The 27,466-nt window shown below is 42.1% G+C and overlaps 1 protein-coding gene across 3 annotated transcripts in view; it reads right to left on the bottom strand.

Moving 5' to 3' along the window:
- LOC106577017 (SH3 and PX domain-containing protein 2A) overlaps positions 1 to 27,466 on the bottom strand; it is a 102,628-nt gene that overhangs the window by 49,687 nt on the left and 25,475 nt on the right. For all 3 annotated transcript variants that reach the window (XM_014154660.2, XM_014154661.2, XM_014154662.2), the window contains exons 6-7: positions 24,877 to 24,908; positions 3,001 to 3,129 (exon numbers count right to left, since the gene is read on the bottom strand). In XM_014154660.2, the coding sequence (XP_014010135.1) occupies positions 3,001 to 3,129; positions 24,877 to 24,908 (161 nt within the window). The remainder of the gene's footprint in view (positions 1 to 3,000; positions 3,130 to 24,876; positions 24,909 to 27,466) is intronic.

Below are 27,466 nucleotides of genomic sequence, written 5' to 3'. Positions count from 1 at the left end.
ATTGCAATCAAACAAATGTAAGCAACTACAAGGGGATCAGGGATAAAACACTGATGGAACACTTCTTTTGAGTTGATTTTAATTCAACGCTGACAAAATTACATAATCAAAAACATAGATCCTGTCCCATTTCTCTGTCTTTGATGAGTCCTGGCAGTGCAGCATTCCTTGTCCTAAAGATTATTTTACAAGAATTCTATGATATACATTTAAAAAAAAAGAAGAATATTGAAAAATAAAATCAGAGCTGAGTGCGTCCACAACACACATTGCCATTCTGAGCTATGCTGATTAACCAGAGGGGTATACTACAAAGCAGGATCAATGATTTAGCCAGCTAGATATGTTGTTTTGGTTGTTGAGTCAATTTCAAGCATATCTTTCTAAAAAATTAAAAGTTATTATTTCATAATAAGTTAGCTAGTTAAGTCATTGATCTTGCTTTGTAGTATACCTCTCTGGTACCTGATCCAATAACAAGGAACACCCTCTCATAAAACATGAATCATTATAAACTATGACAGCGACTGAAGGCCAAAAGCAGTACAGTATCAACAAACCATTGCAATGGAAAATACTGACTTGTCCTGGTAAAGGGACATGGAACACTGATAAACCGGAGCTTGCATATATGAACCGACCTAGATTCAAAGCCCCTGTCATAAATATATTATCTAATCCAATGTAAGAAAACATGCCTTCCCTTTAGTGTAGTGGGCAATCCTTTGCATTACAATGGCATTAACCTTGGGTATGGTAACAGTGAAATTCACAATGAAATGTACCTTGTACAATGAAGGTACATAGAGTTACTTACCAAAGTGCTTTCTATGTTCAAATTTGAGAACCAACATGGTAAGTAAAGCACAATATAATTGCACTTACGCCATGCATACACTACACAGACATAAGGACAAATTCAATTCCAAGCCATTTTATTCATGATAGCGCTCTGTAGAAGAGGAATGGTAACATATCAACACACCATATTCACACCCTTTAAGAAATGTACAAGCCTCTAAAGACCTGCAGAACCTTTTTGTCATCATTCCACAGAGAAGTATAGAGACCTTTTAGCAGATTTGGGTTCATAAAGAGCATATAACTAACTTGTTCACCACTGAAAGTCTGGGAGAGAAAGCAACCTGTCAGATGCCATAAAAGACATTAACTTATTCTGTGAGAAATGGATAATAAACTAAATGGACTCTTTTACGCACACCTGGAACTGTTAACATTGGCACAAGGCTGAGGAATGATGTCACCCACATTGCAGCTTAGCCTATGCTGTCCAGGAGGTGTCAAGGCTTTAGCTAATGCAAACCATTTTGTTGAACACAACAGGCTTCAGCAAATGCTAACGGTTTTGATGAACACTACAGGCTTTAGCTAACGCTAAACATTCTGTATAACACAATAGGCTTCAGCTAATGCTAACCATTTTGTTGAACACAGTGCTCTGAGTGGATTGGATTTAGCTACCTCTATAATACTTGGGAGTCCCTAGCCTACAGTGCTTGAGTAGTTTATGTCAAATACTGTCTATACACTATTGGTTGTGTTCCTATGAATCAAACAGTGATTCAGTTAAACCTGCAGGTGGATGAACTCCCTAACCTGTGACACATTTACCCTGTAGTCATCAAAATGTACTGCAGCCATCAATAGCCCAGTCTCCAGCACCATTCATCAAGGTCCATGCTAATTATGGAGGAAAGGACTCAGGTCAAGGCCTTGGGCAGAAGGACTTCAAGGTGTTTGGAAATCTGCCTCATAGTGACTCCCTAGTGGGCTCAAATCCAACTGGACCAAGGCAGGAAAATAAATGGAGGAACTCAAAGGGTGGGTACAGACACTTCAAAGCAGCCAATTGACTCTATTCCTTTAGGCCTCTATGGCATGGGGTTTCACTCACACCCAATGTGAAACCAATTACTTTCTGATCCCCGTTTCCCCTCCCCTCTGAAGAACACATGAGTCCCATTAGTGCTTTACTGTCTGGGCACACCATTAAAGCCAGGATGTCAACCTCTGTTACTAAGCCTGTCTCTCTCTCTAGAGGCTCATGAGATGGACATGACAAAACCTCTCATTTCATTCTGCTGAAGGGACAGTAAAACTACAGGTTTCCTTATGCTGCATCAGCTAAAACTGTAGTTCAGTTAATGGTGAGATGTGCTTTGATGTTATAGTGCAACAGTTTGTGAGAAGCCTTAACTGCATCAAAGTGTAGCGGCAAAAGTAAACACTGACATCATATCAAGTAAGACCATCATCAAGTGAGGCCATCCTCAAGTAAGGCAAGGCCATCCTCAAGTAAGGCAAGGCCATCCTCAAGTAAGGCTATCATCAAGTAAGGCCACTTTATAAAGAGTACATCATGTCTTTGTTTCTACTGGAGGGCATAACATGCATAATAGTCAAGAGGCAGCTCTGCGTAACCTCCACCACACCTCATTGTGAAACACACAGAGAAAAAAGCCAAATTGAATGAATCTCATAACAAGGGCTAGATGAAAATCGTTTCAGTTCCTTTTGAAGATTTTGAGGGCTGTGCGTGCAGGGTTTAGCACTCCTAGCACTCCATTTTTAGAGGTTAAACAGCTGACTCAGGACCCTGTGCAGCTGGCATATGTCTTTCCATTAAAGTGAGCTGGATAATTAATAAAGAAGTCTGAGAGACGTTCCCCCTACAAAAGGCAACATTCTGGCCCCCAGCCTAAACCAACAAAGGGAAAAAAACAGGCCTCTTTGCAGGCCAAAGCAAGCCTCCAGATGGGGCTAAGGCACAGTTGGAAGGCTGTGGACAAAGAGGGAGGGGAGAGAGGGAACGATAGGGAGAGGAGGTAACATGAGGGAAACTATCGGGATGAAGGAAAGACAGGAAACCCAGACAGAGGTGAAAATGGAAGTGCTCATGTTGATGCTGGCCGGAAAGTGTGCATGCATGTGCATCTCTGTGTGTGTGTGCGTTCATGCATGTGTAAGTTGGTAACTCACCGCTCTCGCTCTTATCGATGACGTCCACCAGTTCGCCGGCCTGCAGGCTGATTTCCGCCGGCTCCTGCTTCTCATAGTTGGCCACCACCATGTACTGCTCCAGTAGCATAGGATCTGCACCATCCAAGCCTGGGGTTGATGGGAAAAAACAAGCTGTCAGCCAACTCCCGGGCATGGGCCCGCGAGAGCGACCGCCGGGCACCCGCTGTGCCATAGGCCAATTTGTCAGTAGACCTTAGCCAATGGGAACACACGCTGGGCTCAGTGCATCTTCCCAAGAGTCTGGCCATATAGCTGGATCCCCCACCAGCCCAAAACCAGGGGCAGTGGAGAGTCTAAAAAGAAAACTAAAGTCCCCCCAAAAACATCAAGCAGTTAGCTGAAGAGAATCCATTCTATGATGTTGGGGGGCCTCATCCATTGTCAAAACTTGAGATAAAAAAATAGGAATAGATGGATTTAGGTAGGGAAAGAGAGAGAGGAGAAAGCGAGGAGAGCAATAGCGAGACAGAGAAGGAGCAGCAGCAGTTTATAGATGGGACAGTGGAGTGGGATAGAGGAACGGTTTCCCCTGGAAAATAAACAGACTGCTAAAAAGCCTCCTTCTCCTCCTCGTTGGGGCTGGAGGAAGAGTAGGGGGGTTGTGTACGCCAATCATAAGAGTCGACACCAGAGGCCTTAAATAGAACCAGATGAGTGGGCTGGAGTTGAGCTCAGGAGGCCAGGCCTCGGCTGCTGTGAAACACTAGAACACAGGACTTTCATTCAGCATGGCCAATGGAAAGCTTCTTTCCTGCCCTCTCTGGGTTAACCATCTAAGCACCAGAAATGACTTCATTTTGACAATGTTGTTCAACAAGACCATAAATGTATCACTTCAAACATCCAAGAATGTGTCACTATTATAGATGAGGTTGCTCTTACACTGTGATGGCAGTTTTGCGGGGGTTTATTTCATATATCTGGCTTTTAAAACAAACTGTGCAGTCCCTGTTGCATTGCATGGCATTGATGTTTATTTTAAGAATCTTATACCATAAACCAATTCTAACCAGAGGCTTGTACCAGAGGATTGTACCAAAGACTAAAGCACACTTAATATGCATGGACAGGCATTGTAAAAAAATATATTTAAAAAAAGAACCTAAACTTCAAAAGGAAAGATCATTGGAGATAATTCTCATTTTCAAAAACGAAGCACCTGTTGCATGACTTCAAAACAGGAAATAAAATCTTCATAACAAATTGACCCACATACCACACTGTACACTGAACCTTAAAAAGTAACTCCAAAACATCTCCAGCTGCAGAGAACCCAGTTTAGGAGCAGAACTAACATGTCAGCTGTACCCTAGAATCAGATTGCTGGGATAGAGTTCACACATTACTGACGGTTCAGACTGGTCACAGAGTTCCATAAAATAAATAAAGTGTCATAAAAAGAGGAGAGAAGTAATTTACAGATCACATAGAGTAACAACACAGTATACAGCACATACTACGTTATCCGGATGAAAAACCAGGATATCCTTTGGCCTAAACTCCAAGCTGCTTCAAGGCTTGCCTGAGTAAAAAGATGTATAGTTTAACTGCTAACAGACAGTTCAAGTATATGGATACTAAAACGGAGGATACAAAGAAAATGCAATAACATCAATATACTGTTTCTCTCTTAACTGAAATCAATTACAGTATTTAGTGAAAAATAAATGAAATAGCGGAGTTCCTGTCCCACATAAGAGAAATGTATACCAAACAAAATGTTAAACTAGATGAAGCCAAATGTGTCTAAATTAATAGATTAGTCAACCTGTGGTAAACTCAGTGTCTGGAACATTGTAAAGAGAGCTCCATCTCAGACGATGGAAAATAGTGTAGCATGATTCCAGTCCAATAAAGAAGATTAGATAAGAAGTGATTGAGACTGCTTGGATTAAGCTGCCAGTATAAAAGAGAGGACCTGATGACAGCTGCCAGACTAAAAATGAACATTTCCGTAAATTAGGATTATATTCACATTCTAGCAGAAACATCAAAACACTAATAAATCAACCGGATGAGCTCAGCTTCAATAGCATCCAAAATACTAACCCTGCCAACGAGTGAAGTTGAACCAGTGTGGTTCCTTTTGTGGTTTACATTGCTTTCTCATTATTCGCACAGAGTTATTTTCTCACCGCGAGGTTGGGCGCAGAAGCATTGGAAAGTTAATATTAGTTGAACTTTGAGTGCAGAGCACTCAAGGCATTTTAATAACCTGTCGGGAATTGTAAGAAGGATGGTGGAACACAGAGGCAAATGAATCCCATCTCTTAAAATGTTTGGAGACCATGTTGTAAAAAAGAAAATAGAAACAAGTTCATGATGTCATTTCCTGGTGAATATATACAGTGGCTTGTGAAAGTATTCAGCCCCTTCGCATTTTCGTATTTTATTGACTAACAAACTGTAATTAAAATAGATTTTTTGGGGGGGGTTTGTATCATTTGATTTACACAACATGCCTACCACTTTGAAGATGCAAAATATTTTTCTTGTGAAACAAACAAGAAATAAGACCAAAAAGCCCATTCTTCAAGGCAAAACTGCTCCAGCTCCTTCAAGTTGGATGTGTTCCGCTGGTGTACAGCAATCTTTAAGTCATACCACAGATTCTCAATTGGATTGAGGTCTGGGCTTTGACTAGGCCATTCCAAGACATTTAAATGTTTCCCTTAAACCGCTCGAGTGTTGCTTTAGCAGTATGCTTAGGGTCATTGTCCTGCTGGAAGGTGAACCTCTGTCCCAGTCTCAAATCTCTGGAAGATAAACAAGTTTCCTTCAAGAATTTCCCTGTATTTAGCGCCATCCATCATTCCTTCAATTCTGCCACCCCCATGCTTCACTGTGGGGATGGTTATCTCAGGGTGATGAGAGGTGTTGGGTTTACACCAGACATAGCATTTTCCTTGATGGCCAAAAATATGTTCCATATGTTTGAGGAGTGTCCCACATGCCTTTTGGTGAACACCAAACATGTTCGATTTCTTTTCTTCTGGCCACTCTTCCATAAAGCCCAGCTCTGTGGAGTGTACGGCTTAAAGTGGTCCTATGGACAGATACTCCAATCTTCGCTGTGGAGCTTTGCAGCTCCTTCAGGGTTGTCTCTTTGTTGCCTCTCTGATTAATGCCCTCCTTGCCTGGTCCATGAGTTTTGGTGGGTGGCCCTCTCTTGGCAGGTTTGTTGTGGTGCCCTATTCTTTCCATTTTTTAATAATGGATTTAATGGTGCTCCATGGGATGTTCAGATTCTGATATTTTTTATAACCCATCCCTGATCTGTACTTCTCCACAACTTCATTCCTGACCTGTTTGGAGAGCTCCTTGGTCTTCATGGTGCCGCTTACTTGGTGTTGCCCCTTGCTTAGTGGTGTTGCAGACTCTGGGGCCTTTCAGAACAGGTGTATATATACTGAGATCATGTGACACTTAGATGGCACACAGGTGGACTTTATTTAACTAATTATGTGACTTCTGAAGGTAATTGGTTGCAAAAGATGTTATTTAGGGGCTTCATAGCAAAGGGGGTGAAAACATATGCACGCACAACTTTTCCGTTTTAATTTAATTTTTACATTTTTTTAAACAAGTTATTTTTTTCATTTCACTTCACCATTTGGACTATTTTGTGTATGTCCATTACATGAAATCCAAATAAAAATCTATTTAAAATTACAGGTTATAATGCAACAAAATAGGAAAAACACCAAGGGGGTGAATACTTTTGCAAGGCACTGTATACTTTTGCAAGGCACTGTATATATCGATCTATATATATCTTCCAGGCCCGCTAGCTGTCTGAATCGCCGTGTCTCCAGTCCGCCCAGCTACTCACTGGACCCTATGATCACTCGGCTATGCATGCCTCTCTCTAATGTCAATATGCCTTGTCCATTGCTGTTTTGGTTAGTGATTATTGTTGTATTTCACTGTAGAGCCTCCAGCCCTACTCAATACGCCTCAGCTAACCCTCTTGTCCCACCTATGCGGTGACCTCACCTGGTTTAATTGATGTCTCTAGAGACAATACCTCTCTCATCGTCACTCAATGCCTAGGTTTACCTCTACTGTACTCACATCCTACCATACCTTTGTCTGTATATTATGCATTGAATCTATTTTACCGCACTCAGAAACCTGCTCCTTTTACTCTCTGTTCCGTACGTACTAGATGACCAGTTTTATAGCCTTTAGCCATACCCTTATCCTACTCTGCTCCTCTGGTGATGAAGACTCCCTGCAGTGCCTAGCTCTACTCCCATTCACCAGGTGCTCTCATTTGTTGACTTCTGTAACCGTAAAAGGCTTGGTTTCATGCATGCTCACAATAGAAGCCTCCTCCCTGAGTTTGTTTTATTCACTGCTTTAGCACACTCTGCCAACCCGGATGTCCAAGTCATGTCTGAATCCTGGCTTAGGAAGGCCACCAAAACCCCTGAAATTTCCATCCCTAACTATAACATTTTCCGACCAGATAGAACTGCCAAAGGGGGCCGAGTTGCAATCTACTGCAGAGATAGCCTGCAGAGTTCTGTCATACTATCCAGGTCTGTGCCCAAACAATTCAAGCTTCTACTTTTAAAAATCGACCTTTCCAGAAACAAGTCTCTCACCGTTGCCGCTTGCTATAGACCACTTTCTGCCCCCAGCTGTGCCCTGGACACCATATGTGAATTGATTGCCCCCCATCTATCTTCAGAGCTCGTGCTGTTAGGTGACCTAAACTGGGACATGCTTAACACCCCGGCCATCCTACAATCTAAGCTTGATGCCTTTAACCCCCCCCCCCCCAAGGTCAATATTTTGTAGTGCCACCTTTTGCAGCAATTACAGCTGCAAGTCTCTGGGGTATGTCTCTATTAACCACATGACAATTATTTTATGAAAAGAAAGCAGTATTATTAAATAGAAACTGTTATACAAAAATGCTCAGACAAAAATGCGCAAATAAAAATAATCTCAACTGGCACGCAGATAGGTAGAAATGGTAAGATAAATTGAAAGCTTCCCCAAACTTCAAAATCTAAAGACGCTTATGGAAATCAATGTTCGCCTACCGATCTTTTGTGAGCTGCCTGTCAAATATACAGTATTTGAAGTGCTTTGCGTTTGTGAAAGCTACTTTTTGCATGATTTCTCTATTGAACTACATAATTGATATGGTGTATACCTCCACTACTCTACTTTCTTACGAATCAGTGGGGATTAAGAAGTGAGTATACACAATTCCCACTGCAAAAAAAGGTGGGTATACGGTGTATTTCTGCATATAGCCCCAACTACACCACTGAATATGAGATATATAGATACACACAGTGGCTTGCGAAAGCATTCACCCCCCTTGGTATTTTTCCTATTTGTTGTCTTACAACCTGGAATTAAAATAGATTTTGTTGGGGCGGTTTGTAACATTTGATTTACACAACATGCCTACCACTTTGAAGATGCAAAATATTTTTGAAGAAATAAGACAAAAAAAAACTTGACCGTTCATAGAGCCACCTTTTGTAGAAATTATAGCTGCAAGTCTCTTGGGGTATGTCTCTATAAGCTTGGCACATATAGCCACTGGGATTTTTGCCCATTCTTCAAGGCAAAACTGCTCCAGCTCCTTCAAGTTGGATGTGTTCCGCTGGTGTACAGCAATCTTTAAGTCATACCACAGATTCTCAATTGGATTGAGGTCTGGGCTTTGAATATTATTGTTTATTTAGACAATAGACAACCTGAGGATTAATTATAAACATCGTTTGACATGTTTTGACGAAATTTACCCGTACTATTAGGATGTATTCGTCTGCATGTCGTGACCGCCTTTGAGCCAGTGGACTACTGAACAAAACGCGCCAACAGAACAGAGTTTTGGGACATAAAGAGGGACTTTATCGAACAAAACAAACATTTATTGTGTAGCTGGGACTCTTGTGACTGCAATGAAGATATGAAGATCATCAAAGGTAAGTGATTAATTTTAATCGCCATTTCTGACTTTTGTAATTCCTTTACTTGGTTGTAAAATGTTTGTATGCTTTTGTAAGCGGGGCGCTGTGCTCAGATAATCGCATGGTATGCTTTTGCCGTAAAGCCTTTTTGAAATCTGACACAGTGGCTGGATTAACAAGAAGTTAATCTTTAAGCCGATGTATAACACTTGTATTTTTATGAATGTTTAATTTGACTATTTCTGTATTTTGAATTTACGCGCTGCAATTTCTCCGGATGTTGGCCAGGTGGGATGCTACCTGCCCATAAGAAGTTAATCTCATACAAATTATCAATGAACCTACCAGGTACAACCCCAAATCCGTAAACACAGGCACCCTTATAGATATCATCCTAACCAACCTGCCCTCCAAATACACCTCTGCAGTCTTCAAGCAGGATCTCAGCGATCACTGCCTCATTGTTTTTGTCCGTTATGGGTCTGCGGTCAAACGACCACCCCTCATCACTGTCAAACGCTTCCTAAAACACTTCAGTGAGCAGGCCTTTCTAATCGACCTGGCCCGGGTATCCTGGAAGGATACTGACCTCATTCCGTCAGTAGAAGATGCCTGGTTATTCTTTAAAAGTGCTATCCTCACCATCTTAAATAAGCATGCCCCATTCAATAAATGTAGGACCAGGAACAGATATAGCCCATGGTTCACTCCAGACCTGACTGCCCTTGACCAGCACAAAAACATCCTGTGGCGTACTGCATTAGCATCGAATAGCCCCCACGATATGCAACTTTTCAGGGAAGTTAGGAACCAATATACACAGGCAGTTAGGAAAGCAAAGGCTAGCTTTTTCAAACAGAAATGTGCATCCTGCACCACAAACTCCAAAAAGTTTTAGTGTAAAGTCCATGGTGAATAAGAGCACCTCCTCCCAGCGGCCCACTGCGCTGAGGCTAGGAAACACTGTCACCACCGATAAATCCACGATAATTGAGAATATCAATAAGCATTTTTCTACAGCTGGCCATGCTTTCCACCTGGCCACCCTTACCCTGGTCAACAGCCCTGCACCGCCCACAGTAACTCCCCCATTTCTCCTTCACCCAAATCCAGATAGCTGATGTTCTGAAAGAGCTGCAAAATCTGGACCACTACAAATCAGCAGGACTAGACAATCTGGACCCTCTCTTTCTAAAATGGTCAGCCGAAATTGTTGCAACCCCTATTACTAGCCTGTTCGACCTCTCTTTCGTATCGTCTGAGATCCCCAAAGATTGGAAAGCTGCCGCGGTCATCCCCCTCTACAAAGTGGATGACACTCTAGACCAGGGGTGTCAAACTCATTTTAGCTCAGGGGCCACATGGAGGAAAATCTATTCCCAAGTGGGCCGGACCGGTAAAATCATGGTATATATAACTTAAAAACAACAACTTCAGATTGTTTTCTTTGTTTTAATACGATCAATATAAAACATAAAGCTGGAGCCTGAGGACAGTGTGTCCACAATAGTACAAGCACAACATCACTATTAATCATAAAACACCTCAAGTTTATTTGAAAATTCTAAAGAAAAAGAACACACAAACACACAATGCCTCAGTGATTCACAGAACTATATCACAGAACTATATCAGGGTGTCTCATGCAGCACTTTAAGTGGGGTTGCATAGTTTATTTGACTCCTGATACCTGGCATCTTTTAGCTTTCACCAGCGCATCAATATCAGGCGTCACATCCTGAGTGGCAGCCAACTTCAGGATGTGATTCAAGTGCTTGTGCGTGAGCCTTGAGCGCAGCTTTGTTTTATTTATGCTTATTACAGAGAAAACTTGCTCACAAAGATATGTGGTTCCAAACATGCACAACAGTTTTGCAGCGAGGGCTGTCAAGTTGGGGTAACCTGGCAAGAGATTCTGATAAAATGTGTCCAAGCCAGCTGCGGCAAATTTGCCCTTCATATCCGACTCACACTGCAAGTCTATTATTTGAAGTTGGATGCTGACGGGCAGATCAGAGGGATTCACGGTGAATGGCGAGCAAAAAACGTTGAAGTCTTTCTTCAGTTCACCAAAAATCTGAAAGCGTTGCTCAAACTCCCGTAACAGTCCCGTTATTTTATCTTTGAACCGCTTCATGTCTGCCACATGTTGGGTCGCGCACACATTTTTCAGACGGGAAGTGAGCTGCATCACCACCGGCTAGTTGCGTCTCCCACAATGACAGCTTCAACTTGAAAGAATGTATGCTGTCGTAATACTGCGTGACGACTTTGTTGCGCCCTTGCAGCTGTTTGTTCAAGTTATTCAGGTGCTCTGTAACATCCACCATAAATGCAAGGTCCTGCATCCATTCTGCGGAATTAAATTCTAACACTGGTTTGCCCTTTTCTTCCATGAACTGTTCAATTTCTTCTCGTAAATCAAAGAAACGCCTAAGCACAGCACCTCGGCTTAACCATCTTACCTCAGTGTGGTATGGCAGGCCATAGATGTGGTCTTTCTCTCTGAGAAAGGCTGTCAAACTGACGGTGATTCAGGCTTCTGGATCGGATGAAATTAACAGTTTGGATGACCACCTTCATGACGTTATCCATCTTTAATGACTTGCAACACCAAGCCTCCTGGTGCAAAATACAGTGAAAAGTCCAAAAATCACGTCCTCCATTTGCAGATTGCACTTTCTCTCTGAACTTTGTCACAACGCCTGCTTTTTTCCCGATCATTGAGGGCGCACCATCTGTAGCCAGGCTGACAGCGCGGGACCAGTCCACTCCGACCCTGTCCAGCGCGCCGACGAGTGCAGTGAAAATATCAGCTGCTGTCGTTGTATCTGTCATCGGCACCAACTCCACGAACTCCTCGGTGATGGTCAATGTGTCATCAACTCCGCGGATGAAAATGGCCAGTTGTGCAACATCTGTAATGTCCGTGCTTTCATCAATTGCAACTGAAAACCCAATAAATGACTTTACTTTTTGCTTCAACTGGCTGTCCAAATCCACTGAAAGATCGGAAATCCTGTCTGCAACTGTGTTTCTTGTTTCTTGCAAAAGCATGGCGCTTTTCAGGGCACACAATCTCCGCTGCCTTCATCATGCATGTTTTTACAAATTCACCCTCACTAAATGGTTTTGAAGCCACTGCGATTTCATTAGCAATGAGGTAGCTAGCTTTCACTGCAGCGTCACTGATGTCTCGGCTGTGAGTAAACACAGACTGCTGTTTCTTCAGACCCGCCAACAGTTCATTCACCTTCTCTCTTCTCGCTGTCCTTGAAAGTTGTCATATTTGTCAGCATGAAGACTCACAGTGGCGACGAAGGTTATACTCTTTCAGCACTGCAACATGATGTGAACACACCAAACATACAGCTTTCCCATTGAATTCCGTGAATAAATAGGAGGATGACCATTTTTCTTGGAACACTCTGCGTCCACTTTTCTCTTTTTTGACAGAGACATATTGGGGCAATGAGGGTGCCAAAGCACATAATGTTAAAAGTAGAAGCCGTAATAAATATCGCGGGCAAAACAAAGTAGCTCATCCGGACTGGCTGCACTTGCTTGACCTACTTGCTCTGCTCCGGTATAAACAGTTTGCTTGCTTAACACAATTGCTATTGCGCCATCCAGTGGCCGCAATTGGAACAGCAGTTTCTTTTATTGAAAAATTGCAGCTCATTTTTATACTTTACAAAATCATCTCGCGGGCCGGATTAAACCCCTTTGCGGGCATGATCCGGCCCGCGGGCCGGACGTTTGACACCCCTGCTCTAGACCCATATCTATCCTACCCTGCCTTTCTAAGGTCTTCGAAAGCCAAGTTAACAAACAGATCACCGACCATTTCGAATCACACTGTACCTTTTCCGCTATGCAATCTGGTTTCCAAGCTGGTCATGGGTGCACCTCAGCCACGCTCAAGGTCCTAAACGATATCATAACCTCCATCGATAAGATAAAATACTGTGCAGCTGTATTCATAGACCTGGCCAAGGCTTTTGACTGTCAATCACCACATTCTTATTGGCAGACTCAACAGCCTTGGTTTCTGAAATGACTGCCTCGCCTGGTTCACCAACTACTTCTCAGATAGAGTTCAGTGTGTCAAACCGGAGGGCCTGTTGTCCGAACCTCTGGCAGTCTCCATGGGGGTGCCACAGGGTTCAATTCTCGGGCCGACTCTCTTCTCTGTATACATCAATGATGTTGCTCTTGCTGCTGGTGATTCTCTGATCCACCCCTATGCAGACGATACCATTCTGTATACTTCTGGCCATTCTTTGGACACTGTGTTAACTAACCTCCAGACGAGCTTCAATGCCATACAACTCTCCTTCCGTGGCCTCCAACTGCTCTTAAAATGCAAGTAAAACTAAATGCATGCTCTTCAACCGATCGCTACCAGCACCTGCCCGCCCGTCCAGCATCACTACTCTGGACAGTTCTGACTTAGAATATGTGGACATCTACAAATACCTAGGTGTCTGGTTAGACTGTAAACTCTCCTTCCAGACTCACATTAAGCATCTCAAATCCAAAATTAAATCTATAATCGGCTTCCTATTTCGTAACAAAGAATCCTTCACTCACGCTGCCAAACATACCCTCGTAAAACTGACTATCCTACCTATCCTTGACTTCGGCGATGTCATTTACAAAATAGCCTCCAACACTCTACTCAGCAAATTGGATGCAGTCTATCTGTTTTGTCACCAAAGCCCCATATACAACCCACCACCGCGACCTGTATGCTCTCGTTGGCTGGCCCTCGCTTCATATTGTTCGCCAAACCCCCTGGCTCCAGGTCATCTATAAAAGTATTTGCTAAGTAAAGCCCTGCCTTAGCTCACTGGTCACCATAGAAGCACCCACCCATAGCACGCGCTCCAGCAGGTATATTTCACTGGTCACCCCCAAAGCCAATTCCTCTTTTGGCCGCCTTTCCTTCCAGTTCTCTGCTGCCAATGACTGGAACGAATTGCAAAAATCACTGAAGCTGGAGACTCATATCTCCCTCACTAACTTTAAGCACCAGCTGTCAGAGCAGCTCACAGATCACTGCACCTGTACATAGCCCATCTGTAAATAGCCCATCCAACTACCTCATCCCCATACTGTTATTATTTTTTTGCTCCTTTGCACCCCGTATCTCTACTTGCACATTCATCTTCTGCACATCTATCACTCCAGTGTTTAATAGCTAAATTGTAATTATTTCGCCACTATGGCCTATTTATTGCCTTACCTCCCTTATCTTACCTCATTTGCACACACTGTATATAGACTTTTTCCTATTGTGTTATTGACTGTATGTTTGTTTATTCCATGTGCAACTCTGTTGTTGTTTGTGTCGCACTGCTTTGCTTTATCTTGGCCAGGTCGCAGTTGTGAATGAGAAATTGTTCTCAAAAGCCTACCGGGTTAAATAAAGGTGAAATAAAAAAATTTAATCTATATACAGTTGAAGTCGGAAGTTTACATACGCCTTAGCCAAGGGCGGCAGCGTAGCCTAGTGGTTAGAGCGTTGGACTAGTAACCGAAAGGTTGCAAGATCGAATCCCTGAGCTGACAGGGTACAAATCTGTCGTTCTGCCCCTGAACAAGGCAGTTAGCCCACCTTTCCTAGGCAGTCATTGAAAATAAAAATGTGTTCCTAACTGACTTGCCTAGTTAAATAACGGTAAAATAAAACATTTAAACTCAGTTTTTCACAATTCCTGACATTTAATCCTAATAAAATTCCCTGTCTTAGGTTAGTTAGGATCGCCACTTTATTTTAAGAATGTGAAATGTCAGAATAATAGTAGAGAGAATGATTTATTTCAGCTTTTATTTCTTTCATCACATTCCCAGTGGGTCAGAAGTTTACATACACTCAATTAGTATTTGGTAGCATTTAAATTGTTTGTTTAACTTGGGTCAAACGTTTTGGGTAGCCTTCCACAAGCTTCCCACAATAACTTGGGTGAATTTTGGCCCATTCCTCCACAGACAGAGCTGGTGTAACTGAGTCAGGTTTGTAGGCCTCCTTGCTCGCACATTATTTTTCAGTTCTGCCCACAATTTTTCTATAGGACTGAGGTCAGGGCTTTGTGATGGCCACTCCAATACCTTGACTTTGTTGTCCTTAAGCCATTTTGCCACAACTTTGGAAGTATGCTTTGGGTCATTGTCCATTTGGAAGACCCATTTGCGACCAAGCTTTAACTTCCTGACTGATGTCTTGAAATGTTGCTTCAATATATCCACATAATTTTCCCTCCCTCATGAGTCCATCTATTTTGTGAAGTGCACCAGTCCCTCCTGCAGCAAATCACCCCCACAACATGATGCTGCCACTCCCGTGCTTCACGGTTGGGATGGTGTTCTTCAGCTTGCAAGCCTCCCCCTTTTTCCTCCAAATGTAATGATGGTCATTATGACCAAACAGTTTTATTTTTGTCTGATCAGACCAGAGGACATTTCTCCAAAAAGTACGTTTTCCCCATGTGCAGTTGCAAACCGTAGTCTGGCTTTTTTATGGCAGTTTTGGAGCAGTGGCTTCTTCCTTGCTGAGCGGCCTTTCAGGTTATGTCGACATAGGACTCGTTTAACTCTAGATATAGATACTTTTCTACCTGTTTCCTCCAGAATCTTCACAAGGTCCTTTGCTGTTGTTCTGGGATTGATTTGCACATTTCGCACCAAAGTACGTTCATCTCTAGGAGACAGAACGCGTCTCCTTCCTGAGCGGTATGACGGCTGCGTGGTCCTATGTTGTTTATACTTACTTACTATTTTCTGTACAGATGAACGTGGTACCTTCAGGCGTTTGTAAATTGTTCCTAAGGATGAAGCTGACTTGTGGAGGTCATGGCTGATTTCTTTTGATGTTCCCATGATGTTGCCTTGAAATACATCCACAGGTACATTTCCAATTGACTCAAATGATGTCAATTAGCCTATCAGAAGCTTCTAAAGCCATGACATAATTTTCTGGAATTTTCCAAGTTGTTTAAAGGCACAGTCAACTTAGTGTATGTAAACTTCTGACCCACTGGAATTGTGATACAGTGAATTATAAGTGAAATAATCTGTCTGTAAACAATTGTTGGAAAAATTACTTGTGTCATGCACAAAGTAGATGTCCTAACCAACTTGCCAAAACAATAGTTAGTAAACAAGAAATTTGTGGAGTGGTTGAAAAAACGAGTTTTATTGACTCCAACCTAAGTGTATGTAAACTTCCGACTTCAACGGTATATCTATATATAAACTGGGTGGTTCGAGCCCTGAATGCTGATTGGCTGACTGCCGTGGTATGTCAGACCGTGTGCCACGGGTATGACAAAAGTTATTTTTACTGCTGTAATTACATTGGTAAACAGTTTATAATAGCAATAAGGCACTTATGGGGTTGGTGATATATGGTCAATATACCACGGCTAAGGGCTGTATGCAGTCTGTATGCAGTCACTCCGCATTGTGTCGTGCTTAAGAACAGCCCTTAGCCGTGGTATATTAGCCATATACTACACCTCCTCGGGCCTAAATATATATATATATATATTTTTTTAACTCAACAGGGCTTGATCTGATAAAACAGGAATCCACGCAAAACGACGTGAAGTGATGTTTTTGAAACGTGCTTCTTCTCTTGTTGGGCAGGGAGGGGTGTGCGCTGTGCGAATGAGTAAAGACTCTGTCAGCACACTCAGTAGGTCCCAAAAACAAAAGCTAATATTTCAGCCCCTTTCAGGAAATCAAATGTTTTGCAAGAAGAACAGGCTAGAACAAGGGTCACAAAGGTGAGAAATATTAGGAGGGAAAGCCTAAGAAGTTGTAGGGTAGAGCTAAAATAAGGTCTTCATCTGGATACCAATGAAATTCTTTTTTTTTTTAACTCTAACCTGTGTAACATTCCACAAAGACTAATGTAGATTAATATGAAATTGTATGTTGGGTGAAATATGCTTCATATCATAATACTTCTTTCTACTCTGTCTCCAAACTCTGTAGCTTTAGTATGCACATGTGATTTACAGTAGGTACAGTATGTATTCCAACTCCATCATCTGTGGGCATGAAATTAGATGCAGTAGATGAAATCAATTTGATCGATTGGAGGAGGATGGTTTAGTGTGCTGCAAGTAGTGGCCACACTAGTGTTAACAAACTGAGCCTGTTAGGAGAGAAATCCTGCTTTTAGCACATATGATTGATATCAGTTCCCCCACCCTTCCTGGAATCTCAGAATATCAACAACTTTAGTGTCTAGACTCTAGACTACTGTGTTTACGTGCGTGTGTGCCTGCCTGCCTCCTAGGATGCCTGCGGGCATCGCCCCATATGCACAGCACATATCTATAACCCTTAAAATGTTGTATTTGACACCAGACTTTTGAAATAGCCCTGTTAGACACTCTCTGTTTACATCTCACCTCACTCAGATTTATACTTGCACTTCCTGCTCCCAGCCCTGCTCTCCCTCCTTCCCAATCCCATTATTGGTCCCGTCCAAAACAGGACGAAAGTTGGGAGCATTGCAAGAATGCATCTTGGGGAGGAAACAGGGGAGGTTGGGAATTGGGAAGGCTGTTGGTTTGGGTCAGGGGATTTATCCTCCTTTGTTGTCAGGGTTCCTGATCTTACTTTGGGTCTGGTTAGAGGGAGGGCTGGTGTGACACTGGCATGATGAAGACCTTTTGATTTCACTGAAGCTGATTTAGCAGAGAGATGGAGTAGATCTAAATCTGGTCTTTGGATCGTCAGCTGCAGTTGTGTGGGTGGATAAGAAGGGGACACTGAGCGGTTGTTCAATGCAGTTTACAGATGCTTTCACTGAGTCACTTTGTTAAAACTCTCTCTAAAAAGGATGTTGAATGTGTACCGTCAGACAACAAACAAATAAAACCCTGCATAAAGGGAAATAAACTGCACATGGGGTTCTAACCATATTGAGCAGCTCATATTCAAAATCAGATATTGTATAAGGACATAAACCTATGTAGTAACACTATAGTTGGTGTCCTTATGTATGCATTCATAAAGCCCTTATAACAGCTATATAACACATAACATTAGTCATAAAGTGACATAAGTAGTTTTATATTGTTATGAGTAATGGCATAAGATGTTATAAAACTAGTTATAACGGGTGTTATAGATGACTGTTGATCCTGTTGTCATATGCTCTAATGTCAACTGTTAATAACAGCTGCTATAACAGAGCCTGAATGACAACTAATGTCATAGGTTATTACATGCTACTTAACAGTCTACATACCAGATGATATAAACAGGGTGTTATGTAATTTACCAACATCTGTGTCACATTATTACATTAAATGGAATGACGGGCATCATAACCATGTAATATGCCCTTATAGAGTGTGCACAGAAACCTTCAATAAAGTGACATTAATTTGAGGTGTTATAAAACAGTTATGAATGTTCTTGTACCACAGCACAAGTTGAGAAACACAAAACCTGAACATTCAAAGGATCTCAAAGCAGCATGGTCAAACAGTCCATTGACTCCAACATAAATGTCTCAATATACAATTCGCAGATGCATCTACATTATAAAGTCTTTATTGGTTGTTATTGATTCATCAGACAACTGGAGTGTCATGTGTTCCTGCCACATATTGACACTCAACAGCTGTTTAGCATTGAAAATCATCAGGCAGCCCCTTTGCCTTATTTTGTGTCTGTTGGTTTCCTAACATGTATTTTCTGGCACACACTGGGTATTATGAGATGAAGACTCGATTGCTTTTCACAAGTGCTCCAGCTAGCTAGCTGCCTGCTACAGGCTTAGGAGGGGTTGGTTCCTTGTTGAGGCAGAGGTGACAAATGGTCACTGGCTTGGCTCTAGAACTCATGATGGTGTTAGCTACTTCTGCAAAAAGTCACAAACTGTCAGTGCACACACTGACTTTGTGGTTTAAGAGACTTGCCTGTTTATAATGCAGTTCTGCTACTGCTGTGTGTATTTTAGAGTTAGTTCAGCCAAATATCCATACAGTATCTTTCTAGAAAAACATAAGAATGTTGCAAATGTTTGCCTCGCATTGTCTAACCCGTAAAAATGTCATTACAAAAATGGTAGTTTCACTCGAGTGAGATTCAGTTAATTCAATCTTTCAGATGGCATTGGCCTTGCAGCATGTCAATAAAAGTCCTGTGTCTGGGAGGCAGCATGAGTCAAAAAGCTCAGTATCAAGCAAGGGGAGTGTGATTGCTGAAACAGCCCACAGTTGTTTATGTGGTAGAGAAGCACACATTCGTCATAGAGATTTTAGCCTGGTGCAGGAACTCTTTGTCAGTTCCCCTTCACACACACACACACACACACACACACACACACACCCTTTGTACACACTCAGATACACACACACACAGTCACGCACACGGCTAGCTGGCCCCTTACCCGTGCGCCCCTTGACCCTTCACACATACCCCAATACTCCCCCTGATACCCCTCCCACCCTACCACCCGTCACACACAATTCCACTCCCTATATGCCCCTGAGCCCCCCAGCTCAAATAAAGCCAGCATGGCTGCGCACACTCCCCCGGTCCGTGCGTAACACTTGCCACGTAAACCTACTCTCCTCACATGCACGGAGCCCCCAAGCGTTCTTACACTCTCTCCCACTCTCTCTCTCCCTCCCCAACTCTCATTCTCGCTCTCATTCTCTCTCACGCTCTCCCTCTCCTACTCTCTCTCTACACAGTCCTGTTATCCTAACACAGTAAAGCTGCTCAGATAAACAGTTCATTTTATTCACTTGTGCTGAGTTGTACAAGTTTAAGTTAAGTTTTCTTTTAGTAAATGGGGTTTCAGCCTGAACTGTTGTCTGTCATAGTTACTTCAAAACAGTTTCCAAACAGTGTGTTAACTTCCAAACCATTTTCCTTGGAGACACAGCAGACCTAGTGAAAACATTCAGGTCTTACTTCTGAGTAACCTCATATTGTCTATCAGTAGCACTACTCTATGTGCTAGTCTCAAGTCTAGCTGTGCCCATGAGGAGTTGACCAAACCACACATGCATAGGCAGCCACCCAGGCTGTACTGTATGCTGTCTATGAAGTTAGTGATGAGAACAATAGACAGAACGAGACGTACTGTAAACAGTGCTAAGATATATACCTGGAGAACAAGTAAGGTACAGTATGTCCTGTGTTGACCCATAGAGAGCAACAGATCTACAGAATGAAGTGGACTCAACAGGGAGTGGAAATCATCCAACTGAGAACCCCATAGGGCCCTTGATGTGATTGTAAGGGAGGTCACAGTTGGAGAATAATTGCTGAGATACAGGCCAAAACCTTACCGAAACCACATGAAGGAGCAAATCCTTGGGCAAATCATTTATTCGTAACTCAATAGTGGTTTTCAGGGACATCTTTTCTTTATCTTAATGTCATAATCTATGGAGTAAATCCTTTTTTGCTTTTAATCAGGGACCCAGCGGTTCACCTATGGGCAATTTCACCAGTCCATAATAAATAACGGAACTTGAAACTTTTGAACACTGAATAAACATTGAAGAAATTCAAGATAGCTGGCGGGTGTATGAGGGAATGACAAACCACACAGAGAGAGAGCGAGAGAATGGGGCAGTCATCATGACGATGCTATGAATGACTGATTGTCTACGTCAGAGTATAAGACAGAGCTGTTCAGATAGCCTGTGATTTCTGCAGAATGTCCATGCCAGGTAAACAGTGGGAACCAGTCTGGCTAAACCATGCAGTAACCACCAGCAGTTGTGGCCTGGGGCAACATTTTCCTGTTAGGGCACATTTTCCTGTTAACCCTAACTCTAAACTCTTAGGAGAGACCGACACCATGTAATTATAGGGACCTTAAGCTGCAGCTACAGCAAAAATTCACCACAGACTTGCACAGTCTCTTTGCTGTTCTGGTTTAATAAAGTAATACCAATATCTCAGTGCAGTTTAACCCTGTTTCCTGGTGTGCAGGAGGTAGATTTCAAAAGGAGATGTCCAGTAAGGCTAAGCTATTGATTAAACTAGAGAAGTACGGCAAAATATCAGCATCTCGAGAGATTCCTCCAAGGCTTTCCATCTTAATTTAAAAGATGGAAAATTATGTTTTCTATTACAAGAGACAATAAAATAGGACCATTTCATTAATTAATCATTGTTTGTCAACTGTAACTATTCAAAACCTATCGGAAGAGCAACTGTGGATAAGCTATTATTCCAGCCTCCGATTCCTGGAAGAAATGCAATATCTAGCACAGTCTGAACGTAGGCTACGACAGAGACACACGCCTGAAATAAGGCAAGCTTTCCATTTCCTTATGTCAATGGAATTCACTGTTATGTAAAGGCACAATACCATAGAGTGTAGAATAAAATTAGGTAGGAGTCTCATTTCATTTGGTGGCAACTTCATTAGGTTGCCAGGAATGTGTAATTCAGCTGTACTATTTAATGCATAATACTGTAGGTCAGGGGTATTCAACTCTTACCCTACGAGGTCCGGAGAATTCTGCTTTTCTGTTCTACCTGATAATTAATTGCACACACCTGGTGTACCAGGTCTAAAAATCAGTCACTGATCAGAGGGAAACAAAACAAATGCAGTGGAAATCGTTTGGAGGTCCAGAGTTGATTTTCAAGGCTTCAGGTATAATGTATTATTCAAATAATTATAGTCAAATTCATTGCAACTTCATGAATTGTTGAATCTTGTATTTTGTCACCTGGTAGTACTGAGCAATTTGTGCTTTTTGAGGTTGGTTCGGATTTGGTCACCACATTTTTTCCCCCAGGTTTCGCAAATTTTTTAAGACATTGTGGGTTGAATGCTGTAACAGAGAATAAAACAATGAATACAAATTCCATGATGGTAATGACTACACATTACTGCTTATCACTTATTAATCCTTTATTTTCATTACTTTACTTTCATAAAATATTTCAGATGTTGTGTATATTACATTTGTTTTTTTTATGACATTTTATTCCAAGTCATCATCTCATCTCTATAGATCTGCTGCCTTGGCTGTCTGACAACATTACTATTTTAGTAGTTCTTCAAAGTAAATAAGGCATACTTTTAAGACTGCTGAATACCAATCACTTAGATCAGTGGTCAAATCAAAGACCTTAGCGTGAAATGCTTACTTACAAGCCCCTAACCAAAAATGCAGTTCAAGAAATGGAGTTAATAAAATATTAACTACAGTAGATTTTTTTAATCAATCACAAGGTAACACAAGAAAGTGACATAACAATAACGACGCTATATACAAGGGGTACCGATACCGAGTCAATGTGCAGGGGTACAGGTTAATCAAGGTAATTTGTAAAGTGACTATGCATAGATAACAAACAGCGAGTTGCAGCAATGTAAAAACAAAAGGGGGGGCCACTTCATTAGTTTAGTTGCTCAGTAGTCATATGGCTTGGGGGTAGAAGCTTTTAAGGAGCCTTTTGGTCCTTGACTTGGCGCTCCGGTACCGCTTGTGTGCGGTAGCAGAGAGAACAGTCTATGACTTGGGTGACACTACCGGTCTTTGACCATTTTTTGGGCCTTCCTCTGACACCGCCTAGTACATACACTACCGTTCAAAAGTTTGGGGTCACTTAGAAATGTCCTTGTTTTTGAAAGAAAAGCACATTTTTTGTCCATTAAAATAACATAAAATTGATCAGAAATACAGTGTAGACATTGTTAATGTTGTAAATTACTATTGTAGCTGGAAACGGCTGATTTGTAATGGAATATCTACATAGGCGTACAGAGGCCCATTATCAGCAACCATCACTCCTGTGTTCCAATGGCACACTGTGTTAGCTAATCCAAGTTTATCATTTAAAAAAGCTAATTGATCATTAGAAAACCCGTTTGCAACTATGTTAAAACAGCTGAGAACTGTTGTTCTGATTAAAGAAGCAAGAAAACTGGCCTTCTTTATACTAGTTGAGTATCTGGAGCATCAGCATTTGTGGGTTCGACAATGTCTTTTAAAAATAATTCGTAAAAATCCAAATAACTTCACAGATCTTCATTGTAAAGGGTTTAAACACCGTTTCCCATGCTTGTTCAATGAACCATAAGCAATTAATGAACATGCACCTGTGGAACAGTCGTTAAGACACTAACAGCTTAAAGACGGTAGGCAATTAAGGTCACAGTTCTGAAAACTTAGGACACTAAAGAGGACTTTCTACTAACTCTGAAAAACACCAAAAGAAAGATGCCCAGGGTCCCTGCTCATCTGTGTGAATGTGCCTTAGGCATGCTGCAAGGAGGCATGAGGACTGCAGATGTGGCCAGGGCAATAAATTGCAATGTCCGTACTGTGAGACACCTAAGACAGCGCTACAGGGAGACAGGATAGATAGCTGATCGTCCTCGCAGTGGCAGACCACGTGAACTTACTTGTAAAAACAGCAGCTCTTTTCTGTATTCATTGAGTCTCTCTCTAGTCATGGTTTTAAAAGTTTTGAAATCATACAGCATACATTTTTTTTATGTCTCAAGGAAACTGCAGACACTGTGATCTGCGCTATCTGATTGACCAGTGGTAGGCCTATAGGTGCACTTGATTTGCTCTCTGGGCCTGCCGGGTATGCAGAGTTCTACCTTCAGACACATGAAATGTTTTAAAAAAGGGAACACTTTGCCTTCCCAGCGTTAAGGCTGCAGAATCAAGTGTGCCTACCGCCAACAGCACTGAACGAAAAAAGGCAAGGCTTTATCGTTGTTGTTTTTTACCGAAATGTTTGGTGATCGACTACGAATGCTTTGGAGATCGACGAGTCGATCGCGATTGACCGGTTGGTGACCACTTTTCAGATCGAGATACCTTGCCAGGCAACTGCTTTCTATTCCTCTCGATCATGCGTTCTCTCTTCTCTCCATCTCCGTGTCTGCTCCACACAGACTGGACAAGCATGTGGGTGCGCAATGGATTATGGTCATTGCAGTTAATTACCACGTTGTCTAAGCTAAACTATGTAGAATAATGATTGGCCCGTTAGAAACTACACCTCCCTACTACATTGCACAGTTCAGGCTTGATCTGAGTGATCTCTAGAGAAACTGCGTATCGAGCACACAGAAGAAAAACTAAATGGATTTAAAATAATTGAACGGACTTCAGTAAATTGTTTAAAAACAAAAAATATCCGAAATTAGGGATAATTGCTGAGAACTATCACCTGGAGTCTAGAATGCTGGTGACTCAAGTACGCACACACACGGTCATACTGCAGATGCACAGCTGCTCCCTCAGCCCCTCTGAATCCTACGTATAAACCCACCCACGGCCATATGCCCATGCACTGAGCCCACTCACCGTCCCAACAGTCAGCACCCAACCCAGGAACAGCATAGCTGTACAAACAGGTGCTCCTTCCCACCCAACGCTGTTTGCTTAACCCTTTCATCACAATAAGCCGTGTTGGATTTGGCTGTGTGCATTAAGCAGAGACGATATGTTATCGTGAGCCGAGTTGGTCTTACTATACACTTATGACGTTATAGAGCTTTCTTCAACGGTCTATAGATCTTTGCTCAGTCGGTGGAAAGGATATGGACTCCCAAGAAATGCTTTGTTACCGTATGCCTGTTTGGTACAAAGACATGTATGCCTATACACACGCACACCAACAGAGATACGCACGCACACACCAGACTAATGTCAATAATGGACTTAGAAAAATCATCACATAGGCTACATGACCTGTTCCAGGTAACTGGATAACCAACCAAAGTCATACTTTGAAAAAAAGAATGCACTACCACTGAAAACACAAATTACAAACAGGACTCCATGCAATGCAACTGACCGGAGCAGAGTAGATGCACTTCTATGTGAGTGCTGGTCAATATAGAGAGAAATTAGGTGACTTGTCTTACCTGACTTGCGTTTGGTGGATCCCCCATTATCCCTGCAAAAGAAACACCAGATATTCATGGTCATTGTGTGACAGGGAGCCAGGCCAGAGCAGGAGCATGCTGTCCTACACAGGACTCTGTACCCTACCAGCTACCAGCCAAACCCTTATTAAGAATGCACACACACAGACAGGCACCCCACATGGAGCATGTCAGAGAGAGAGGGAGAAGGATTGAGGGAGAGAGAGGGACAGAGAGGGAGAAAGAAGGAGAGAGAGAGAGACTCGTCTGTGGCGACCTAAATGCCAGAACTGGACAAGAACCTGACACCCTCAGCAAAAAGGGGAACAAACACCTACCTGGAGGTGACAGCATTCCCTCCCCCATATGCCCCTCTAGGCACAACTACGACAACATAACCAACAAAAACAGGTCACAACTCCTGTAGCTCTGTCACACACTGGGTATGTAGATAGTCAAATGGTAGGCTCCGAGAGGACTCCTATGGTAGGTACACCTATAGCTCATCTCTTGGCAGTAGTACTGTAGACTACTTTATCACTGACCTCAACCCAGAGTCTCTCAGAGTGTTCACAGTCAGCCCACCGACACCACTATCAGATCACAGCAAAATCACAGTCTACTTGAACAGAGCAATACTCAATCATGAGGCATCAAAGCCAAAGGAACTGAGTAATATTAAGAAATGCTATAGAGGGAAGGAATGTAGTTTGGAAACCTACCAAAAAACAATCAGGCAACAACAAATTCAATCCCTTTTAGACAACTTCCTGGACAAAACGTTCCACTGTAATAGTGATGGTGTAAACTTGGCAGAAGAAAACCTAAAACAGTATATTTGACCTTTCAGCTTCCCTATCAAATCTAAACATTTCAAACAGAAAACCTTAGAAAATTAACAAACATTTTTAGAGGAAGGCCCTAAAAATTGTCAAAGACAAATTGTCAGCCACCCTAGTCAGAGAATGCTCTCTATGCTACCGCAAGGCAAGCGGTACCAGAGCACCAAGTCTAGGGCCATGACTCCTGAACAGCAAATCCAATGGCTACGCAGAATATTTGCATTGTCCCCCCCTCCCCCTTTTTACGCTTCTGCTACTCTCTGTTAATTATCTATGTATAGTCACTTTAACTCTACCTACAGTACATGTACACTACCGTTCAAAAGTTTGGGGTCACTGAGAAATGTCCTTGTTTTTGAAAGAAAAGCATAATTTTTTTGTCCGTTAAAATAACATCAAATTGATCAGAAATACAGTGTAGACATTGTTAATGTTGTAAATGACTATTGTAGCTGGAAACGGCTATTATTTGTCATTTTTAACTTATCTATTTTTTTACCAAAAACTTACACGGAACCCAAACCCAGAGTGAGTGAGTGATTGTTGATTTGCATCTGTTTATTAGTGGGGCGTGTGTGTGTGTGTGTGTGTGTGTGTGTGTGTGTGTGTGTGTGTGTGTGTGTGTGTGTGTTGTGCGTGCATGTGTGTGCATGTGTGTGCATGCGTACTGCAGTTTGGAATTGACAGTCTGCAGGTTTTCATTAGGTTAACCTCAGACTGAACAGTGTGTGTTGAAAGACTGAAGGTCAATGTGAATGCAAACACAGACAGCTGTTTAGTGAGGCCAGCAGCAGGACTGCAACAATGTACAGTTTGGTCAAAGAATTCCATAAGTTATGTTTATCAACCTCAAGAAAATGTAGGCTATGATCAGCTGCTGTAGTTAATAAACTGTTTTGGTGAATGTAGAAAGTATAACCCTTTATAAAAGTATCCAATCCTGACATGTTATTACCTAAAGTAAAATACTGTACCACGGTATCCACTATGAATGTTAAAATAGTCATTGACTCGACAAGCATTGGCAGAACACAGAGCCTACTTTTTGTTTGAACTCAATGAGGTCTTTCTTAAGCTGTCATAGGCTGCCAATAGTTGCCATTGTGACATTATAGGCCTTTGGGTAGTGTGATATGCCCAGCTGATTCTTAAAGTCATAGTAGTGGCCATTTTAACTATGATAAATGGATCTATATGACAAAAGATCAGTAGAGACATTAAACCCGCTTAATGAAATACAGTATTACGATTGTTACTTGTTGCCTAAACTGTACCTAATACATTAAATCTAGAAATAAAACTGAACTGGAACAATTTAATAACGCAATCACAACAACACCCCGTACAACGATGTGTACTACTCCCTTCACAGAACAGCGCAAACTGTCTCTAACCAGAATAGAAAGAGGAGTGGGAGGCCCCGGTGCACAACTGAGCAAGTACATTAGAGTGTCTCGTTTGAGAAACAGACGCCTCACAAGTCCTCAACTGGCAGCTTCATTAAATAGTACACGCAAAACACCAGTCTCAACATCAACAGTGAAGAGGCGACTCCGGGATGCTGGCCTTCTAGGCAGAGTTGCATAGAAAAAGCCATATCTCAGACTGGCCAATAAAAATAAAAAGATTAAGATGGGCAAAAGAACACAGACACTGGACAAAGGAACTCTGCCTAGAAGGCCAGCATCCCGGAGTCGCCTCTTCGCTGTTGACGTTGAGACTGGTGTTTTGCGGGTACTATTTAATGA

Source organism: Salmo salar, chromosome ssa18 (genome assembly GCF_905237065.1).
Source record: "Salmo salar chromosome ssa18, Ssal_v3.1, whole genome shotgun sequence".
In the NCBI taxonomy this organism is placed as follows: Eukaryota; Metazoa; Chordata; class Actinopteri; order Salmoniformes; family Salmonidae; genus Salmo; species Salmo salar.
This window is presented reverse-complemented; position numbering and strand designations above follow the sequence as displayed.